The following is a 21,645-nucleotide window of genomic DNA, read 5'->3' as shown; positions in this document are numbered from 1 at the left end:
AAGAGAGTCGCGGCCCAAAACTAGTGTGCAATATTTCAGAGCTATTTGCGAAATAGACGAAGGTCGAGTATGGATCTCGATCACGACCTTATTGTGATTACTCGTGCAGATGTTACCTTGAGAACAATTAGATACACATGAACACCAAGTTCCCATTAGGGTGTAGATGTTGAAAAAGAGAACTAAATCAGTAGGTTAAAATAGGTATCCAACCATATATGGTGGGATAGGCAAGGCTGGAGATATGTGCCATTTACAGACGAATCCAAGTTTGAATTACTGGACAACAGAAATGACAACAGAAAATATTATGATAAATCTACAACATCTAATACTTGGGGGCACATGGGAGGAATGAATTTCTACACATTTTGAGCTGTATCTCAAACAGTGTCGGTGATCTGAACAAAAGTAATGGAACCCTGACTGCTGGTACGTACAGTCAGGACCTGGTTCACCTTTCCATTCCTTTAGAAACGCAACTCATCGGGCAAGGATCCACTTCCAGCAAGACCAAGATCCCAAGCATGCAGCCAATGTGGTGAAAAGACGTCTTGAAGGTAAAGAGGCTTATAGACGCGAAAACGAGGGGTTGCGTCCTAAGGAGCAAAGTACCCTGAATGTTTACCGCGTGACCTCTGATTTTCACAAACAACTTATTTATGTCGAACGCCTGGGTCTAACCCAAGGACGCGGGAAGGAGGTTGTGGAAGGTGTTGGTGCATCCCTATTAATGGCGGACCCCATGTTTATATCACTACAGCATTCAATACCTTAGACTTCCTGCACTCCCAAACTTCAAAATCGTTCCTGCGTTTATGACTGAAAAGGTCACAAGGCAACTAAATAACTTGTGTTAATTTCGAGAATATCACGTAGAACACTTGGAACAATATCCATATATAAAATGTATAGTAGGAAGAAAACATAGTGTTTTGAATAAAGCATATACTAGTCTTTTGTTGTGTATGGGATAATGTTTCGAACCCGTTACTAAAACAACTACTTCTTTTGTTTGTAACGCGTATATATATATATTTGTGTAAGCTTCCAGAATTATTTCCAACTTATAATAACCCTTTTCTTTTGTAATTTTTGAATTTTATATTTTTTCTCTTTAAAACGTTTAATTTGAGTGAGAATACCTTCATTTTATCAACATGGAAAACCAAGGACAGAACTGGATTTTAGCTTCACTGTGATAACATCATAGAAGTATTTCTGTGTATAATAATTTTCTTCATATTTAACAGTCAGTTTTCAGGAAAATTCAAAAATAAAGTCTGTTGCAAAATAAAATAACAATAAGGACCTGTTTTATTACGAAGTTAATATATCACTTTCGAAACTGAAGTGGTAACTCCAAGCATTATAGTTAAAAACTGCTGTGGAACTTAAAAATGGATTTCGACATCGAGTCTGTTAAACGTAAATTGCATTGTTTGTTGTTGTTTGAATTTCACGCAAAGCTACATGAAGATTATCTGCGCAAGCCGTCTCCAATTTAGCAGTGTAAGACAAGAGGGAAGGCATCTCTTCTTCACCACCCACCGCCAACTCTTGGGCCACTCTTTTACCAACGAATAGTGGGATTGATCGTAACTTTGTAACACCCCTACGGCTGGGAGGGCGAGCATGTTTGGTGCGACCGGGATTCGAACCCGCGACCCTCAGATTACGAGTCCGAACGCCTTAAGTCACCTGGCCATGCCGACCCTACGTAAATTGGAAATAGTTAGAATGCACAGGATGCGTATAGCAAGACTCGCTGTTCGTTAAAACGTGCTCCACTCTTTCGGACTCTGGATATGTTTAAAAAATGGCAATCAAATCCCATAAGTTGATCAAAAGAGTAGCCAAAGAGTTGGCGGTGGGTGCTATTGATTAATTACCTTCCCTCTTATCTGTCAGCCCAAAATGCTCTTCCCCCGTGACAGAACGGTATGTTTGAAAGAAACCGGGTTTCAATACCCGTAGTGGGCAGGGCACAGATAGCCCATCGTGCGGCTTTGCGCTTAACTACAAAACAAATACAGTCCAGGAGTAAATACGTCTATGCATTAGTTCACCATTTCGTAGTTTTACACGAAATTCTGAAGTAAATACGTTTCATTCGTTTAGTTATCTAGGCCAATCATGGCCACATGGTTAAGGTACTTGACTCGTAATCCGAGGCCCTCCCGTGTTCGAATCCTCGTTATATCGAACAGGCTCGCCCTTTCAGTCGTGGGGCGTTATGATGTCACGGTCAATCCCAGTATTCGTTGGCAAAATAGTAGCCCAAGAGTTGGCAGTGGGTGGTAATGACTAGCTGCCTACCCTCTAGTCTTACACTGCTAAATTAGGGATGGCTAGCGCAGATAGCCCACGTGCAGCTTTGTGCGAAATTCAAAAAACAAACAAAGAAAAACATAAAGTGCAATTTTACGCTAACAGAAGCACCGAGAAACACAAGGCACGAAAAAGAAAAGACAACCGTGCTAGCAAGTACAAAAAGTTAAAAATTTACAGTGTTCTAGAAATAACCAATTTAGGTATTTACAACTGTTTCAACTGATATGTAACACAGGAACATTGGTAACTGTTACCATTTCAGATGTCGCTACAGTATGCAATATTGTAATCAACTGTGTCATACCAGAACTGAGTGGTAAATTTTGTTTCATTATAAGTCAGAAGCTTTTGCGTAAGAAGAGCAATTTTTTAAACAAAAAGCCAATTTTAAATCGTAAACTTTGAAAATAAGAATACTTTGCTCTAACTGACAGCATGTTTTTTCGTCTCTTATTTATATGAACGTTTCCGAAAAGTGGAAGCCTTAGACTGTTACAATAAAGCCCGTGCTTCCACCCCTTTTTACGACTCATTAAGTTTCTGTTTTATATCCATATTTGGCCCGGCCCGGCATGGCTAGGTGGGTTAAGGCGTTCGACTCGTAATCTGAGAGTTGCGGATTCGAATCCCGATCGCACTAAACATGCTCGTCCTTTCAGCCGTGTGGACGTTATAATGTGACGGTCAATTCCACTATTCGTTGGTAAGAGTCGCCCAAGAGTTGGTGGTGATGACTAACTGCCTTCCCTCTAGTCTTACACTGCTAAATTAGGGACGGCTAGCGCAGATAGCCCTCGTGTAGTTTTACGCAAAATTCAAAAACAAACATAATATCCATACTTGCTTATAGAGTTTTGGCTTTAAAGCAAAAATACCATTTCTGTATTTCAAGTTGCACGAGCTCCACTTTGATTCTCATTAAGCGTCTTATAACCACTTCGGTTCAAACTTTGGTTAATGTCATCCCAGTAGCGCTAGGTGTCACGTTATAACTACACCAAGGCTGAAAGGGTGAGCGTGTTTGGTGTAACGGGGATTCGAACCCGCGACCCTTTAGATTACGAGTCGAGGTCCCTAACCACCTGGCTATGCCTGGCCCAGAAATGTTTTACCTCGATTATGCGTTACTAAGAGTTAAAGTAATTGTACTATATTGTTTTTGCCGTGTGTTTGGTTTCATCTGTGTTTTTCAGTACAAGTTTGAATAAAACTGTAACACAAACAACATGGGACCTGTTTGTCAATCTAGGCCGTACCATCAACTAAACTAAACCTTACATGAAAAATAAAATGCTCAGTCAGTTCCTATCATTTAAGTATTTAAACTTAACTTATTCCATCAGATCTGAAGGCAACATATTCAAAGTGTCAAATACCCTGTTAGAAAAAAAATGTTTGCTTATTATCTGTATTCCCTAGTCCAACTATTCCCATCATTAAATTAAAAAAAAATACATCAACACTAATAATCACCATAAAAAATCTTTAGTCAGATACTCTCTAATCCATCTTGTTCCCCGGTGGGAAAGCTGTTGGTTTACAGAGTTACAACGTTAAAATATAGTTTAATCCCTCCCTCGGTGGAAATACTCTTATTTTCTTCAGTAAAAAACAAATTCAAATATCATGCAGTTTTCCTCGTATTACAACATTTCCGTCCCAGGCATTGTCCTAGTGGCTTTACTAGGATTAACCTTTCTAATGATTCAGTGTTCTTCCTAAAGTAAGGAGTCCAAGGCTGAACACACTATTTTAAATTAGGCCTAACCAGTGACCTATATAACGCTAAAATGCGAACAAATCGTGATTGGTTGTTATTCAGTGTGACATCAGTTTATAGTAATGAGTTCTATACAAATAATAAAATTCAACAAGTTTTTTGTTGTTTTTTTTTAAAGCCACAAAAGGCTAACTACGAATCGCTTGCTGCTGCTAATTTTGACCTGATAGACTTGGTAAGAACAGCCATCCCAGACACTGACTACCATTGCCTAATCGATCAGTGGGGCATGACGTCACTCTCGAAGCGCACCCACGCCCCCACATTGTGGAACGCCGTTTTTGCAGTGACGGAGACTTCAGCTGGTGAGGGGAAGGGGGGCTAAAACTTTCGATTCGCTCTCTGAAGATCGCGGGTTTCGAATTCCTTCTACTGAACATGCTCATCTCCTTTCAGCTATTGGGATGTTGTAAATTTCCGTCAATCCCATTATAATAGGAGCTGTAATGCTAACATTAGAAGGTAAGGTTTTATTTTATTTAACCCTAGGTGGGTTAAGACGTTCAACTCGAAATCTTAGCGTCGTGGGTTCGAATCCTCGTCACACCAAAAATGCTCATCCTTTCAAACATGGGGGCGTTATAAGTGACGGTTAATCCAATTACTCGTTGTTAAAAGAGTAGCCCAAGAGTTTGCGGTGGGTGGTTATGACTAGCTGCCTTCCCTCTAGTCTTTCACTGCTAAATTAGGGATGGCTAGCGCAGATGACCCTCCTATAGCTTTGCACGAAATTCAAAAACATATAATACCCCCATTAACCTTATTCGTTTATTATTATTATTATTATTACTTTGGAGATCAGTCACTTCCCACAACTATCTACAGGCATTGAAGAGCAATACAGATTTGGAAAAATGTTGGCGCGAGCACCCACATCTTGCTCTTCTAACATATTTTGTTTATTCAACACGTGAGACTGGTAGACGATATATCCCCACCGCGATGCGAGTCCTATTTCCGCAGTCACCTCTGAAACCTAGGGTACATTTTATATCTAAATCCCACATTACAGCATTCACCTAGGTAATCTTTTTAATTTATGCAGCGTCTTTTAATGTAGGATTTTATTATTGGGCCTGTTTCGTTCATTAAAATATACGTATAAAACTGCTATGGTCAGTACTATTTTGTTAAATACGCTTTCATAAAAGTGTTCAACTTAATCAGTATCAATGTTATCCCTGCTGCAACTGATAATATATTCATATTTAAATAAGAAAAGAAGTCACGATATATATTTAATAGACAGTACAGTTTTCTCTCCTTTAAACGTATTATTACCAAAAATAAAAATAATAATCTGAGTGCATATTATGTACAAGATATCTTGTCTGGTTTCTTAAATACCAAGAACTTCGAAACAAAGTTGTTTGAGATTTACATTTCCGGTATATTGTGAATTGATATCTCGTGCCTACTGTCCTCAAGCACGTGTACACGTGTTGTTTTTGTCATTATGTAACAGTCCATATAATGTGTGTGTCCATAATTGATATGATTGTTACAATTTTCATGTCGTAGCACGGTGTTATTTTTATGTAGGACATTTCAAGTCAACATAAGTTCTTAATTTGCTTGGTGTAATTATCTTCCTCTGCGTAGAAACTCTTTTATAAAAGTAAGTTACAAAACAAGGAAATACCGATCCATGACAGCTGCAAGCTGGAAAGTTTTGGAAACTGTGGTTGATAGAATTTGTGGTCAATGTGCCGGAAATGTGAAGCAGATTTCTGTCTGAAACAGTTTGAATCTACTCTAACGGAACATCGTGAAATTCACACGTGTGAAAGTTGGATACTTTTCACACGAACAAATGTTGCACTGAAGATAATGTTAGAAAAGCATCGTAAGGTTTATTTGTATAAATCTGGTATTGCCCTGTAATAATATACTTTTAACTATTTTATAATTCTCCACACCATAGTTTGTTGATCTACTATTAGATTTTTATTTTTCCTTGGAATTTTTTGCTCCAGTCTTTTTTTTTCTATTGTTTTTGACCCCAGAGGGACATTGATCATTTTTTCGAACTTTGAATCACTAAAATCCGGGGCTCGATTCCCCACTGTGGACACAGCAGATAGCCCAGTGTGGCTTTTTCCGGTAACATTTTTTTTTTTCGCCAATTCGTGTACATTAAATACATACAAGTGCAATTATACAGAATTACGATTGTGGCTTAGCAATACGATGTATTCCGGATGGCACGTGAGCCTACAGCATTGAATAATACCTCTCTTAATGGATAATGTTTGACAAACAAAAGCTGAGATTCTAGGTATGACAGTTTGTAGAACCACTAAATGCTCACAAAAGTTTTTCACGCTTCTCAAAAGTAAGTGAAGCATTGGCTCGCTTGACCAGCCATTTGTGCATGTTCGTCACGCAACAGAAAACAAAAACGCCTTCATAAATGATCACTGTGTGGTGTTATACCACGCGATTTTGTTGTATGTTGTGTTTTTACCTATTTACATAATGTTATGTACGCACGTTGACATGAGAACAGAAATTCATTTTTCAATACATCACATTGTGAACTGACTGCTAAGTTGTTTCAAATATTGGTATTTAACTCGGTGATTTAATCACAGTAAGTGATTACACCTTTCTCCTAATACCTTTATTCCAAGTTTCGGTTCGATGAATAATAAAACCTGGGAATGGATACCTTACCAAAGCTGACAACGTTAAGACCTCGAGCTTGTCCTAGTAATGTACTTTGTCCTATTTTTCTATTTGTTTATTTTATTTTTTTCTAATTCTAGAATAACCCTCACTGCTGACCCAGTTTGCGTAGTGTGTTGAAAGAAGGATCGGTGACGGTACCATAAGCAGGAAGCCTGTAACAGAATACAGACAGGCTTCACTACGCAACTGCTACTTCCTAGTTCTGGCGCCAGGTTACTATAGTTACGTGTTCCCAGTTTACCTTGCGGAATTCGTACTGGAACTTTTGATCTCAGGTGAGAAGTGTTTTTATTTTCTTGTTACAGCAACAGAAACATGATTAGATAAATTAGCGGAAGTTTCATAAAGGAATCGTACACGCGAGAAAACAGTTCAACGTCTGTCCAGTGTGTTACCTGCACTCGTAGTTCTCGACTACTACGAGTTTTTTCTTTGGAAGACAGTTGTATAATTAAAAATTTTAATTAGAGTGTATCTGATTGATGTACCACTGAATGAGCTACAAGCATATCAGTGTATCTGCTTCAAACAAATGAGTTTAAGCAGGTGAGTTTTACTTTTTATTATAACACTAAAAAGTTTTAAACAGATAGGTTTAAATGCTTCTTATAAAACTAACACGATTTAAGCAGGCGAGTTTTACTAATTATAACACTAAAAAAGGTGTAAACAGATAGGTTTAAATGCTTCTTATAAAATTAAACACGATTTAAGCAGGTGAGTTTTGGTAATTTTATTAGCTTTATTTTCTAAACTAGTTATAACCACGTGAGGTTTCTTAATGGTTAATCTGCTAAGATGTACAAACAGCGAGGATTGTAATAGCGTGAAAGTATGTTTGAAGGCTTGGTTGCTTAGTAACCTACTTTATAAAAAAAAATTAAAAAAATGAAAGTTTGTTAAAGTAAGATAATTATCCTATAACACAATGTACGTATGTATGTAATTAAAACAACAATACTTAAACTAAGACTAGACAATAAAGCGCGTCTACTAAAGTTGACCGAAACACCTAATAAACTATCACCTGTTTGTCTATCTATATACGAAAGTTAATAAAAGTTCGCTATATTGTAAAGACGTTGGATTGTGGTGAATATTTATTTCATTTCAGTCAGTTTTTTGTTCTGTTTCTTTGCTGTTGAGTTGCAACTTGGTTTTGTCGTGCTAAAATGTTCATTGTTATTAAGTATCAAATTCTAAATTTTCTTTTCCACTTGCCAGTTTTGTACTCTATATATTTTTACAGAACAATACAATATCCTACTTTCCTTTAAATTAGGTGATCGTGAAATTTTCTGAATACATACTAGTCCAAATTAAATTACTTGTTAAATAATTGTGCATCTTATCTGTACAGTAATCTACAATCCTGGAATAATTTGTGTCAACTATGAAAACACTCCTTGTATCGTACTACGTTTCGTTACGGGGAAAATCTCCTGAAGTAATACGAACTGATAGTAAAATATAAAGAGCTTTGATACCGAAATCCAGTTATTCAATCCAGTAGTCCAAACGCGAGCTTGAAGTGCCGTACCAAAGAACACTTGCATTCGCCTATTTTTTCAGCGCTGTGTATCTACCCTCATATTTGCATGTAAATTTCTCAGAAAATCCAAGGATTATTAATTGCAATGCAAACTGGATCGATCGTGGCTTAAGTTTGTAGTCTGCCGGGTAATGGAACAAAGAAAAAATAACTTTAATATTTTGAATCTGAAATGGTAGCGGTCAAATACCACTATAAGATCAAACAAGAGTAGCCCTAAGGTTGGCGGTACCTGCTGTTGACTGGATGATTTCTCGCTAATCTTACAGTTCAGAATTAGATAATTCTTTAATAATCTTGTACGAATATTCAAAAATAGCCATAGACGGCTAGCGCAATTAGTCTTTAATTAGCTTTGAGCGAATTTCCGGAAAAAAATAATTTGTTGCTTAAATTATTTAGTGGCGAGTAAGGAGTTCATTCCGTGATTTGACCAAATGTAGACTTGCAGATCACAACACTCTTGGATATGTTATAATAAAAGCCTGTCAAAACATGGTGAAAATTATAGAATGTTACTAAAACGAATTTGTCTCTACCTCCAAAATGCACCTACTGTTATTTCATTTGTCTCGAAATAATTCTGTAATCACATTTTTTGTAAAAGCTACGCAGAAAAATGAAATGATGTAAACAAAAGCGCGTGTGCACTTCGAAATAAGTTTAAATCCGTTCTAGGTGAGGAAGTGGAAAACATAGTGTGTACAGTCTGACAAATTTTGAACTGTACAAAGGATGAAAGAGAGATGGTAGTAATAAACGTTAATTTTTCTTTCGTGTTTTAAGGCCAATTAGATAATATGTTAAAATAACTAAAGAATATTTATAAATTAAAATTTATTCACTATTTAAAACATTTTAACAGCTACTCTAACGTTAGTAGTAGTAAGTCTTTTTCGTTTAATTTAAGCGTTAGGCCTAATACGTAATCGTAATGTAAGGCCTAGCTGAAACACTAGTTGGTAAATTTTATTTTGCTTTTGGCAACAAGTCAACGTCTAAAACTTCTGAATTGAACAATTTGACTGTTATATCACAGAAGTTATAAATAAAAACCTTTCTAACAAATCAACATGAATATGGAGAATTCGACAAAACACCTTAGTTAGGCTAAAAACAACAGGCGATTGTTTTGTTGCTAAGCGACGATACATGTATATTGTTGAACATTACCAGGAAGGGAGCGTAACAGAATGACAAAAGAGAATAAACCCTTCATAATTAAAGATGTATATAATTTGGTCGTATGGAATATTTGTTTAGATAAAAATGCACGTTATTCAGCTTATTAAATGTTAGGCTAATTTGAACTAGTTAATTCCTGTGTTAAAAACATGTACTGTTGGATTACAGAATATTGTTCCTGCACGAGTACGAATGTAGAAGTCATAATAAAAATGCCCTACCATATTATTACTCTTTTAAACACTTTGTGATGGTACAAACAGAATTCTGTTCTAATCTGGTCGTTATAAAATAACCAAATATTCATGTATGCATGCTTCCACTTGACTAGCCAAACTTATTCATTTAGCATGAACAGTATGGTTGTCACGTTGACTCGGTGTATCCATCAGTATGTCGAGAGAGGAATGCCAACCTATGAAATTCTGGTTCGTTTTGATAAGAAACTTTTGTTTGGTATTTGATACTGTAATTCAGATTAGCGCGCATACCTATGTAGTTAATGTTAAAGCTACACTATGGGGTAGCTGTGCTCTGCACACCAGGGATATCCTAACACGGTTTTTAGCGTTTGGTCCACAGATATTCCGCTCTACCATTGGGAGGTGCTAAGTTATGTAAGCACTGTAACATGAGATTATAAAATTAGTAAATATACTATCCGTGTAAATTGATTATTTCATAAGTTACAAAAAATACACATGCCTTAAATTAATCTGGAAAGAAATACATTAGAGCAGTTGGTTAAAATTACCATTGAACTATAATAACATATGAATTACGTTTTGTTGTTCTTTTATTGAAATCAGGTTTAAAGAACATCAGTTGAGTGTAATATATTTTAATACAATTTCTCTATGTCGTTTTTACAGTTTTTCATACATTATTCGGCCCAGCATGGCTAGCTGGTTAGGGCGCTCGACTCATAATCTTAGTGTCGCGGGTTCGAATTCCCGTTACAACAAATATGCTCGCCCTTTTAGTCGTGACGGCGTTAAAAAGTGACTGTTAATTCTACTATTATTTGGTAAAACAGTAGTCCAAGAGTTGATGGTGGGTGGTGATGACTAGCTGCCTTCCCTCTAGTCTTACACTGCTAAATTAAGGAAGACTAGCGCAGATAACCTTCGTGTAGCTTTACGCGAAATTCAAAAGAACAAAAGTCGTCCATTATGTTTTTATTCAGCCACAAATTAATTGTACATTTGTTTAATTCATTTTCAGTGAATAGGCGTAGCTGTGAGTTAATTAAAGAAATCACGTATTTCTGTACGTCATTTTTCAAGATTAAAATTGGTTTCATGATCATCTGTAGTTAAAATGTGCTGTGTAATAAAAAAGGTTATTTTTGTTATTGTACTAATCCTTTTTTAAAATAAATTGTTAAGAATTTAGTTTAAAAAGTGGTTTAAACTTTAGAGACGTAAAGACATACAAGTGAATGTACTAGTTTTTAGAGAGGTGAATGAAAATCAACCATCATCACCTGAATGCGTTTATAACTTAAACTCATTCAATCCTCCTGAACTTAGTCTCCTGGTGATTGGATTGAATTTGGGGAGGGGTAAGGACCTACACTCATTTCATTCCATGCAAAGAGCAATGACTGGTCGAACGTTCAACTTTGCGCCTCCTGGTGGTCGTTTAAAGGTAACAACATGTCGTCTGCTCCTTTGTTCGCTGTCACTGCCAGACCTAGTCATGCTTCGAGAGGTTATTCTGGCTGTGAAGTCTTCGAAAAACACTTTGACCTGTCGTACCTGACCACCTGTTTTATCCGTACACGTTAGCTGGAGCTCGGCTTTGTTTTGTTTAACGTTTTCCTAAGAACGCTTTTATTTCAGAGTTGAATTTCTAGTGTGAAAACTTTTTAGGTGAGTAAAATGGTTCAAATCTAATATTGTACCAAGATGCAGGATGGTATTTAGTATTAAAATCAAGTTAATTTAAACGTTTAATGAATCGATTCACGTGGCTAAGAGGTGATATAAAACAATCTTACTTTTTCAGTCTTGATTCTTGTGAAAGAAAGAATTATTGGCATTTTATTAAAGTACAGTTTCGGTGTTTGTTTGCTTGTTATTAAACACAAAGCTACTCAAAATGAGCCATCTATGCTCTGTCCACCATAGGTATCAAAGCTCAGATTTTAGAGTTATAAGCTCCGAGCCCTGCCGTAGAACTGCTGGAGGGCTAAAGTGCACAAACTGTCATATATAACTTCGTGATTACAAGTTAATGTGAACATCAAAAGATTAGTAAGTAATTCACAAATTTCATAAAATTTTAAAGGGACAAACAGGAGCTTATTAGCCCACCAAGGATGTTTCTTCTAGCACCCCACTATAACCACCCATTACTACTCATGTATTCATCCAATCTTCCCTTGAATTCAGTTAAATTTTCTGCTTTCATCACCCTCAAAGACAGCTTATCCCAAAAGCCAACCACCCTGTTTGAAAAGTGTCATTGTAGCTGTATGTGTACAGGATAATAACAATGGGAATATAAGGTATGATACAGGATAATAACAATGGGAATATAAGGTATGATACCTTTTATATATGCGATAAAAAAAATGTAAAAAAAAATTACATTTCCTTCAATTACTGTGGCTGTTTCTTTTAAGTGAGGGTTGATGAAGGTAACTTTATTTATCAGGTCGTTTAGGGCTTAGCATAAATGTGGATTTCATTACTTTTATTGAATAATATAAATACGCTGACAAAATGATGACACAAATGTTTCGAGTTAGTTAACAGTAGAGTTCGTGCCTTGTTTGCGTTGATTCTATAATTGTTCGATTAATATTAATTCTTGACAGCGCTATATTATGTTATAATTTTCAAATACATACACACTTTTGGTGAGGATAGAAAACCCTCATCAATCTAAATTGTGTAGCCGTGTATGACAGGAACGCATGATTGGAGGAAATTGACCCCGTCTGAAGCGACTGCTCTCGTGCTTTCACCTGCCATGGCCTCGTTCATTCCCTCTTGCCGTTTTTATCTCGCAATGTGATTGGATAGAATAATCGTGCGCGGTATGCGTGTAGAATTAAAACTTTGGGGGTTGCCCTTCATGGAATATATATGTCACCTTGCTAAAATAAAAAAAAGTAAGTAAATTAACTGTTGAATAGAACGAACAACAAATTTAGTTTCAACGCCTTTGTAAAATTATCCCATAGACGCACAAAACGAGTGTATATAATAGTAGGAGTTTGGTAACTATCGTCATCCTGCAAACCATTCCCAAATAAATAGCACAATGACCTGCTGTGCTATAGGTGAAGCTAAACCGTGGGGATTTTGAAAACGTAAAATTAAAGGGTACAAGAAAACTTGAAGTATAATAGCCACCACCCTTGCTTCACGGAGTAACCATTTTTCACTGGAGCTTGGTTAGCTGTAAACTACTCTTGCTGCTTGAACCCGTGAATGTGACGTTCCTGGGATGGACACACAGATGTGTGACCGGAGGACAATGACACGTGAGTAGATAAAAGCACATCCTAATGTTGTGCTGGAAAACTTCGTGAATGCATTCTGGTTTGTTGTTTTTCTATTATTAAAATGTTTCAATTGTTATTGTCTACATCTATGAAGTAGTACTTTCAGTATACCATGTATATTAAGATTTTCGAAGAGCATGACCTTGATTGACCTTGGAGGTATTGTCACGTGAACTCATTCCATACCATTACCAATTGTCTTCCATTGCTGTACTTTTTTTTTTTTTTTTACTTTCTCACCTATCTATCTTTTCTGGACTTCAATAATTTTGTGGTATGGTAGAGGAGCTATCTGTATAATAACTCTGTAGTCTTCGGACAAAACTTAATGGTAAGTTGTATTAGAATTTGCTGGCTCCGCATGTCTAGGTGGTTACAAACATGCTTGCCCTTTCAGCCGTGTAGGCGTTCTAATGTTACAATCAATCCCACTTTTGATTGGTAAAAGAGTAGCCCAAAAGTTGGTGGTGGGTGGTGATAACTAGCTGCGTTCCCTTTCATTGTTAAATTATGGACGGCTTAGCGCAGATAGTCTTTTAAGAGCTTTTCGTGAATTTCAAAACGAAACCAAACAACTCTTATGTAGAATAAGCTATAAATTAGGTTTAGGTCAAATTGCTGTAATGGTTTGTCTAACTTAAATGGCCAGTTTCCAGGACTTGGCTAAATCGCGTTTAAAATGTGTTAAATTAATGCAAAATTGGTACAAGTTATTCTAGACGTGGTGAAAACCAAGCATGCGCAGATAAGAACAATTATACCTATAGTACTGTTCATTTCCATTCGGTGATTGCACTGTTGTGCGTGATACTGAAGTTTACTCTGACAAAAAAAAAAAGTATGAACTTTGAGCGCGAGGTGGCCCTGTAATAGAGATCTAAATTTCGAAACCTTGCGATACTACAAAATATTCCTGTATTACTTTTAACACGATTTCTTTTACACATTTCAATTTTTATTTTGATTTGAGCCCAGGACTGGAAAGACCATCTTCAGGTGACTAACTTCTTGCTTCAGTCTTCCTGGCAGTTCCTAATTTTACATATTTTACCTTTTTTTTTTACCTTAATTGCCCTATATCTACACTGTACCACATCTTGTCTGACGTAGATAGCCTTGTAGTTTTGTGCCAACAAACTGAATACCAACCTACCTTCAGCGTGGGTGGAAAGGTACCTCAGATAATCAGTAATTCAAAATTAAGGACAGTGGTGATATATTTACCATAAATATAAAATATTAGCAAATAAAATACAAACACTTTCTCTGTTTAGCCTAAAATAAATGAAATAAACATTTTACGTACAGCTGTTTTTCTACATTATAAACTTCCATTAACGTATTTATAACCATAAATGACACCAGAGTATCACCTACATTTCGCATGGGACGAAATGGACAAGTACTATCACTTAATTCCAAAGATTATATAAATTTATGTTATAACGCTCCTAGTTTGTTTTCCAAACTGGAATAAATAAGTTTAAATCAGACATATCACTTCAACATTATTAACTTTTGTTTTTTAGAAAGTGCAAGGACTACTAGATACAAAACTTACCACTCAGTTCTGGTATGACACAGTTGATTACAATATTGCATACTGTAGCGACATCTGAAATGGTAACAGTTACCAATGTTCCTGTGTTACATATCAGTTGAAACAGTTGTAAATACCTAAATTGGTTATTTCTAGAACACTGTAAATTTTTAACTTTTTGTACTTGCTAGCACGGTTGTCTTTTCTTTTTCGTGCCTTGTGTTTCTCGGTGCTTCTGTCAGCGTAAAATTGCACTTTATTTATGTTTTTCTTTGTTTGATTTTTAAATTTCGCACAAAGCTGCACGTGGGCTATCTGCGCTAGCCATCCCTAATTTAGCAGTGTAAGACTAGAGGGTAGGCAGCTAGTCATCACCACCCACTGCCAACTCTTGGGCTACTATTTTGCCAACGAATAGTGGGATTGACCGTGACATCATAACGCCCCCATGACTGAAAGGGCGAGCCTGTTCGGTGTGACGGGTATTCGAACCCGCAACCCTCCGATTACGAGTCGAGTGCCTTAACCACCTGGCCATGCAGGGCCATTATGTAATGAAACATCCTTACTGCAGAATTGGATTAGGTTCTTGGAAAACTTATCCATGCAGAGTCCACGTGTTATTACTGGTATACATTTAACGCGCTCATAAAAGGAACGAATCACGTGTATCGTAGCGTACAATAGTTTAATAACAGAACGACAATGTAGGATATGAAGAAACATTTACCAAAATTACCTTCGAAACTAAACAAGTTTCACTCAAAGTCGGATATAACTTGCCTGGTTATTTCAAATACTTGTTTGATGCAGGAAATATTTTGGATATAAGAAATACTTTACGGTTATTTCACGAGAAAATATTTGTTGATTTCCAACATCGAAATTAAAACGAAAAGGGCTTCCTAATCAACTGCCTTTGTATTAATAGTGTTTTCTACTGCAAATTTACAGACTTACAACGCTCAAATTCTTGGCTCGATTCCCCGCAGTGTACACAGCAGATGGCCCGATGTAGCTCTGCTATGAAACGAACAAAATAACTAACTTCATACGCCAATGTGATAGCACGTAAACATCGTCTTCAAAACTGGTACAGAACTGAGATAAAGCCGAGTTTTCATACCTCTGGTGGAGAGAACACAAAGTGTAGCTTCGTGCTTAACTTGAAATAAACAAAAATCAGTATTAGCTGTTGTTTAGCTTCTGCGCCTGTAATTAAAGCTTCCTTTTATAAGTATGGTAATTATATTTTGATAAAAACTCAAGAAAAGCTTTTGTTTTATATTGTGGTAAATTATAAATCACGGTTGTTGTATCTGTACAAATGGGCCACAGTTATAACGGATTTTCTTACAACTGTTCATTAAGTAACTTGAAACGTGTGGGCCTTCTTATTTTGAAACCGTAATTGGCACTGTGGGATCCTGCTTCGGTTAGTCTTAGCTAAGAATTCTGAAGTTAAGGTCATGAAAAAGCGCGTTAGTTCGTTCCGGAATAGACATGTGGGGTGGCGTTTGTGTGCACATGTGAGGTTTAACAGTGCTGGGTATAGTTGAAAAGACTGACGTATGCACGTGTAGTCATTATAATTTATTTGCATATGTTTATATGTTAATTGTGAAAACTTATGAGCACAACCGAAATATTTCTTAACGTCAATGTAAATATTTATATACGCAATAAGCTAAGTTTCACTTTGTGGTTTCACAGCAGTAAGTCTGTTACATTTCACTTCACTTTGTTTAGAGCAGTGGTTCCCAACCTTTTTTATGCCCCACACCCTAAAAAAAAATTTAATATGTTCTCTCACCCCTCACAGTAATTATTTATTTAAGAATAATGGTGAAGGTGGCCAAATCAAAAATGTTATCTCGCACCCCTGGTTGGGAACCACTGGTTTAGAAGATATATATATGAATCCTTACAGTTATACACCACTAATCTGTCTATGTTGCACTTTGTAGTGTTACTTAAGTCATTACAAAAAAACCTTACTATATGTTTGCTTCGATTGTTTTCATTTTTATTCGTCCTTTTTTTTTCTTTTAGGAGGAATCTAATCTCGTCACCCCTTAACGTGTATATACTGTAATTAGAATGGCCGTATCACTCGTTCCTTCCCCACCTCCAAATAATGAGGCTAGCACTCCTGTGGCCGAGAGTTGGTGTTACACTCAGGTTGGTATATAGTTAAAACACAACTAATATAATCACTGATTTTTTAAAAAATCCTATCAATTGCAATTTCCGACAGATACTGTAGAAAGTTCACACAAGGTGATTCACGTCGTATGCTATCCAGCTTTATTCATATTAAGTACCAGTATTTAGCTTATGGGTAGAATAAATGCATTCATGTGGTGCTATTATCATTCAGTGACGTATCGAACAAATATGGCTTGTAGAATAAGAGTTATGGAAATACCGTACCAATCTCTCGTTTTTCCCCGAGAAGTGTTTGTGGAAAATGAACGCGAAGTTGTATTTATACATCAATGTTTCTTTGTTTTGTTTTTTCTCGTATCCAGTGGTGAAATTCTCAAAAAAAGAAAAGTAAAGGTACTTAGCTGGGTGAAGTTTTTAAAAACGTGCGTGTTAACATAAAAAAGCAACAAAGGAGCTCAAATAAGCCCTGGTACTTAGCACTGGCAGAATTTCATTCGTGCTCCTATCTGGCTAATTCTGTACATAAGTCACAGTTCTGTTTTTATTGCTGGCATACGAGCATATGATGCATATTTTTACTATATAACTGTGAAAAAATATTGTCTCTGCATATAATAACTCGTTTTGGCTGGTACTAAGTATTTATTTATTTTTATCTAACGTGTGATAATGTATACTTTTAACACAAGATTCTAAAAAAGAAAACAAAAAAACATTGTAATATAACCATCATTCGCCCATAAATGTGCAACTCGTTTATTCACTGGCTATTACTGTAACTGTGCTTTGACGAAAAGTTAGGAAAGGCGAACGTGGCCCACGGTTTGACGTTCCGATCTGCGGATCAGAAAGTCCATGGCTAGAATATATAGCTGAACACATTCTGCACTATAATTATAGAGGCTTCATAACTAAAAGTCAGTCTCGCCACACTTCTGGAAGTAGCTGCAATTCCAAGTTATGGGTGGCTATGTTTGAACCTAGTGACCTCTGACCTAAGTGCTTAACCCATAAGTCGCCGTTCTGAATGAAAATATCAAATACTGCAAACTATAAGATCAAAACATAAACGTTTATAACAATTGTCGTTGGGCGTGTGTTGGCCTTGCTGTGGATATCTGACTAGCCGGTTCGAATTCATGTGCTGTTGTGAAGTGGTACTGGTATTATAAACAGTGGTTACGTTATAAGTGACAGGCAATCCCTTAGCTCCGTTAATGGGTGGTACGGTAGCAGAAAACCTTAATGGGTTTGCCACGAAAATGTGTATAAATAAACATAAGACTCTCTATATTTGGCTTTAGGTAATTAACCTTTTTTATTTTACTATACTTCTCTGTAAAAACAGAATAAACTATTGAAACAAAAGACGTTTTAGATATATATTCGTATAAAACAATTTTACTCTTATAGAATAAGAGAAATAGCATGAAGTTTTACCCTTTATATTTATGTAGATTTCTTGTCTCGCGTATCTGCGGATTAACCAAAAGGATCTGTTATATATAGACACAAACCAGCTTATAAATACACTTATGATTGCATCTTTATCACTTTGTAAAGATGAAATACAACACTGGAATTTGACTATTTAACTTACTCAATAAACCTACTCAGTTTTAGAATCTTCTTTGCCAAGTTCTGTTTCGTAGTCGCTAAGAATAATTTGATGACATCCGTCTTTTCAAACAGTTCTAGTTCGTTGGTGGGGTTTTCACCCCTCGGTTAAGTGGTCTGCAACATCAAGTTAACGTAAATTGAAATCAGTACCATAACCAGCTGGTATTCAATTGCCGAATTCAAATTAGAGAGAGAGAAAAAGCCAAGTGATATAGACCTAGTTGAAACCTGAACAGCCTCAAACATGTAACCCTGGACGAATGTAAATCCAATTTGCACAGCTGTATCATTCTGTTCGGTGAAAAAATGTATAACATTCGACATGACAGTTCTCAAAGTTGTGTGATGTTTGTTACGTCATCTGAGCTAATTTGGTTCTTATTACACACAAGGGAACATATACTCTCGTGTACAGTTTAGTAACAGATATTAAACCATTTATACCACTACACCTAACTGAATCACTTACGGTTAACAGCGCCGCCAGTAATGCCCTCTTGTCTTTGTGTGATTGGTAACGTCTTTGTCAATGTCCGAACTCATTCATTGGCGTAACCGGGCCTCTAAGAGAATGAGAAATTATAGGGTAAAGGTTGTAGATTTTTTCTTACCTCATGTTTGTAAGCATTTTAATACAAACGCTGTTAAACTTGGGTCTTCAAAAGAACACTACAATAGCACTTATTTAAAGTTCAGCCAGCTGAACCAATTCTGCCTTCAATCACAGCCAAAGAAAAAATGTGAAATACTTGATGTTTCTTAGTGGGTATCACACTTTAGTCTCACCAGGTGTCGTTCTATAAATGATAATTTATTTATATGCATTAAACTTTTTGCGCAAGTGATTTTTAGAATTTGCTATTATTTCGAAACGATGAAATGCGAATATGGCTTTGTAGATTTTTACATTGTAGATTTTGATAATAGCTTATTGGGCATGATTTTATGTGCTTACTTCGAACATAGTTTTTTGCTCATCTTTACGAAAAATTATTTGATAACTAATTTAAAATAAACCCCACTGTTGCAACGAATTTCGTTGGAATAACTAAACACGTAAATGGTAGAAACGAAACGCCAAAATCAACAGTATTGTTCGAGTAGCATTTCTGTTAAATGGGGTCCCTCAACCCGGTAAGACAAACTTGCTTTAGTTTTTGATCTTTTTATGGACTTATGAGCTATGGTGGTGGTTGCTCCCTCCGTGCGGTTCTTGACCCCGTGTGGTGGAGCACGCTGCTGTGTATATAGCTGGCCCGCCCGCGCCCTGCAGTTAACAAGATTGTGGGCAAATGCACGTAGGCTACTGGCTGATCGATATGAAAGCTTACAGAGATCACAATTTTTTTTTAGAACGGAATTATGGTTAAGCCCAACTAAATAGGTTGTGAATACTTTATTACATATAGGCCAGTGCAGCAGCAACCTAGTTTTTGTGTATTTTAAACCATGACATCCCTCGTAACATGTTGCAACGTGACTCAAAAACAATGGTGTCTGAGTGCGTGTTTGATTCTGGTCACTGTGCGTGATGTATAAAAACTGCCGACAGTGCTTCATTTGCAGCACACGTGTGATTTCTACTGTTCGTGCCTTTGGTACAGTGCGAACCCAAAGTACGTACATCAAATCAAGAGATTGACATGAGATGTGATTTCATGTCCACACGACGTTACAATGAAATTCACACATACATACAATGGGTTAGTTGTTTTATTTCGAGCGACTCTTGCCCCTTCCTCAACAACGTGTTAAACTGCAGGTGGAAAAATAAACAAATTTAAAACAAAAGCACTCGATTGTGTAAATAACAATATAATATCACATAAACCAACTATCAGTAAATCACGTTCTATAAACCTTGAAGATGCATGTGTATGTAATAGGTAAGTAAATTCGTATTAAAATAAGTAATAACCACAGATAATAAAGATATGTGCATGCATAATTACGTTAACTTAACAGCAATAAGACGTTAGATATAAGAGAATTTTTCATTTAATCCACCAGAATATAAAATTCGTTGTTTAAATATCACGCTGCATTGTTTTTCTGGAAATTTCTTTAGTGGAGCATGTTTAGAAATGAGGACGCGCGTGTCAGTGACAGAATGATTGTCACCATTAAATTTTCTAAACAGAGGAAGGTCGATACTTCTTTCGTGGTGTTTCGTTTATCCAAAATCATGTTACCTTTATTATGTTGGATATGATAAACAGACAAGTACACCAGTGTATCATTCTTTAAAAGGCACTTTTTTTGGTCTGTTCACAGTTTTCTAAGTCAGAAAAGTCATTCCCAAACCGTGGTTCTACTAGAGCTCGTTGATGTTTTGCGAGGTCTTACATCGAATGTGTCGACACGAAATAATTAACCATGGTGTTGTAACAAGTTAATATTCATGTTTTATGTGAAATGTTTGGTGGTTTGACCACCATCTTATCCTAATTCTTCTTTTTTCTTGGATATGAAGATGTATAATGTAATAAATATGACTGTGTTTAACTGTAAACATTGTTGGTAGAGAAGTCCATTTCGTTTTCCAGAATAGCCTTTTTCTTTTTGTCGATCTGCTGGAAAAATCCTCTATGAAATTCGAAAACTTGAGTAAAGAAACAAATATTTCGTCGAGTAGTAGTCATTGGGTAAAATAGTTTTCTTTGGATTTTTCTGTCATAACCTATAACAGCACAACTAGAAAGAGTATGTCGTGTTTCTGAATCTTGGGTTACATATAAAGGGTGAGGGATCTAAGATGTTTTACATTTTGGGTACAGTGGACCCTTAAAGGAACGTTTTATTTTGTGACATCCTTGAATCTTCGCTGAGGTGTTTGTAAAAATAAATCTCGACTATTGAACTAACACATTGCGTAATCTGTGAATCTCGACTATTGAACTAACACATTGCGTAATCTGTGAATCTCGACTATTGAACTAACACATTGCGTAATCTGTGTAAGGCTTTTTCTTCAGAATTATAAATTCATCCCACGTGTTTCTTTATGACGAATATTTTCAGTTTTTGAAAAGTTAGTAACTTTCGAAGAGAAACGTGGCTGACTGCGGTTGTTCGAAATGCCGCGTGAAATAAAACGATTTATTCAATACCCAAACATAACCCCAACAAACAAACAGCAGACAAATTTAAATCATATCTTCAAGATGCCTTTAAAACTCGGGATGAATCTCGCATATGGATGTTCTTCATCAAACGAATTAATACAACAGCTCGTTACTTCGTACTGAAGAACATCA

The 21,645-nt window shown here is 36.3% G+C and overlaps 1 protein-coding gene across 13 annotated transcripts in view; it reads left to right on the top strand.

Moving 5' to 3' along the window:
- Nucleotides 1-21,645, top strand: part of LOC143224805 (protein roadkill-like) — an 87,407-nt gene that overhangs the window by 33,704 nt on the left and 32,058 nt on the right. For 8 of the 13 annotated variants that reach the window (XM_076453127.1, XM_076453119.1, XM_076453128.1 and 5 more), the window contains 2 exons: nt 6,883-7,080; nt 16,652-16,780. In XM_076453127.1, coding sequence (XP_076309242.1) covers nt 16,737-16,780 — 44 coding nt within the window. In that variant the 5' untranslated portion in view covers nt 6,883-7,080; nt 16,652-16,736. Of the gene's footprint in view, nt 1-4,347; nt 4,577-6,882; nt 7,081-7,114; nt 7,352-16,295; nt 16,315-16,651; nt 16,781-21,645 lie in introns of those variants that run through there. The other 5 variants (XM_076453123.1, XM_076453130.1, XM_076453124.1 and 2 more) reach the window with 5 other exon arrangements.

This window comes from Tachypleus tridentatus, chromosome 9 (genome assembly GCF_004210375.1).
Source record: "Tachypleus tridentatus isolate NWPU-2018 chromosome 9, ASM421037v1, whole genome shotgun sequence".
NCBI lineage: Eukaryota > Metazoa > Arthropoda > Merostomata > Xiphosura > Limulidae > Tachypleus > Tachypleus tridentatus.
The sequence above is the reverse complement of the archived record's forward strand: the minus strand, read 5'-3'. Positions and strand labels throughout refer to the sequence as shown.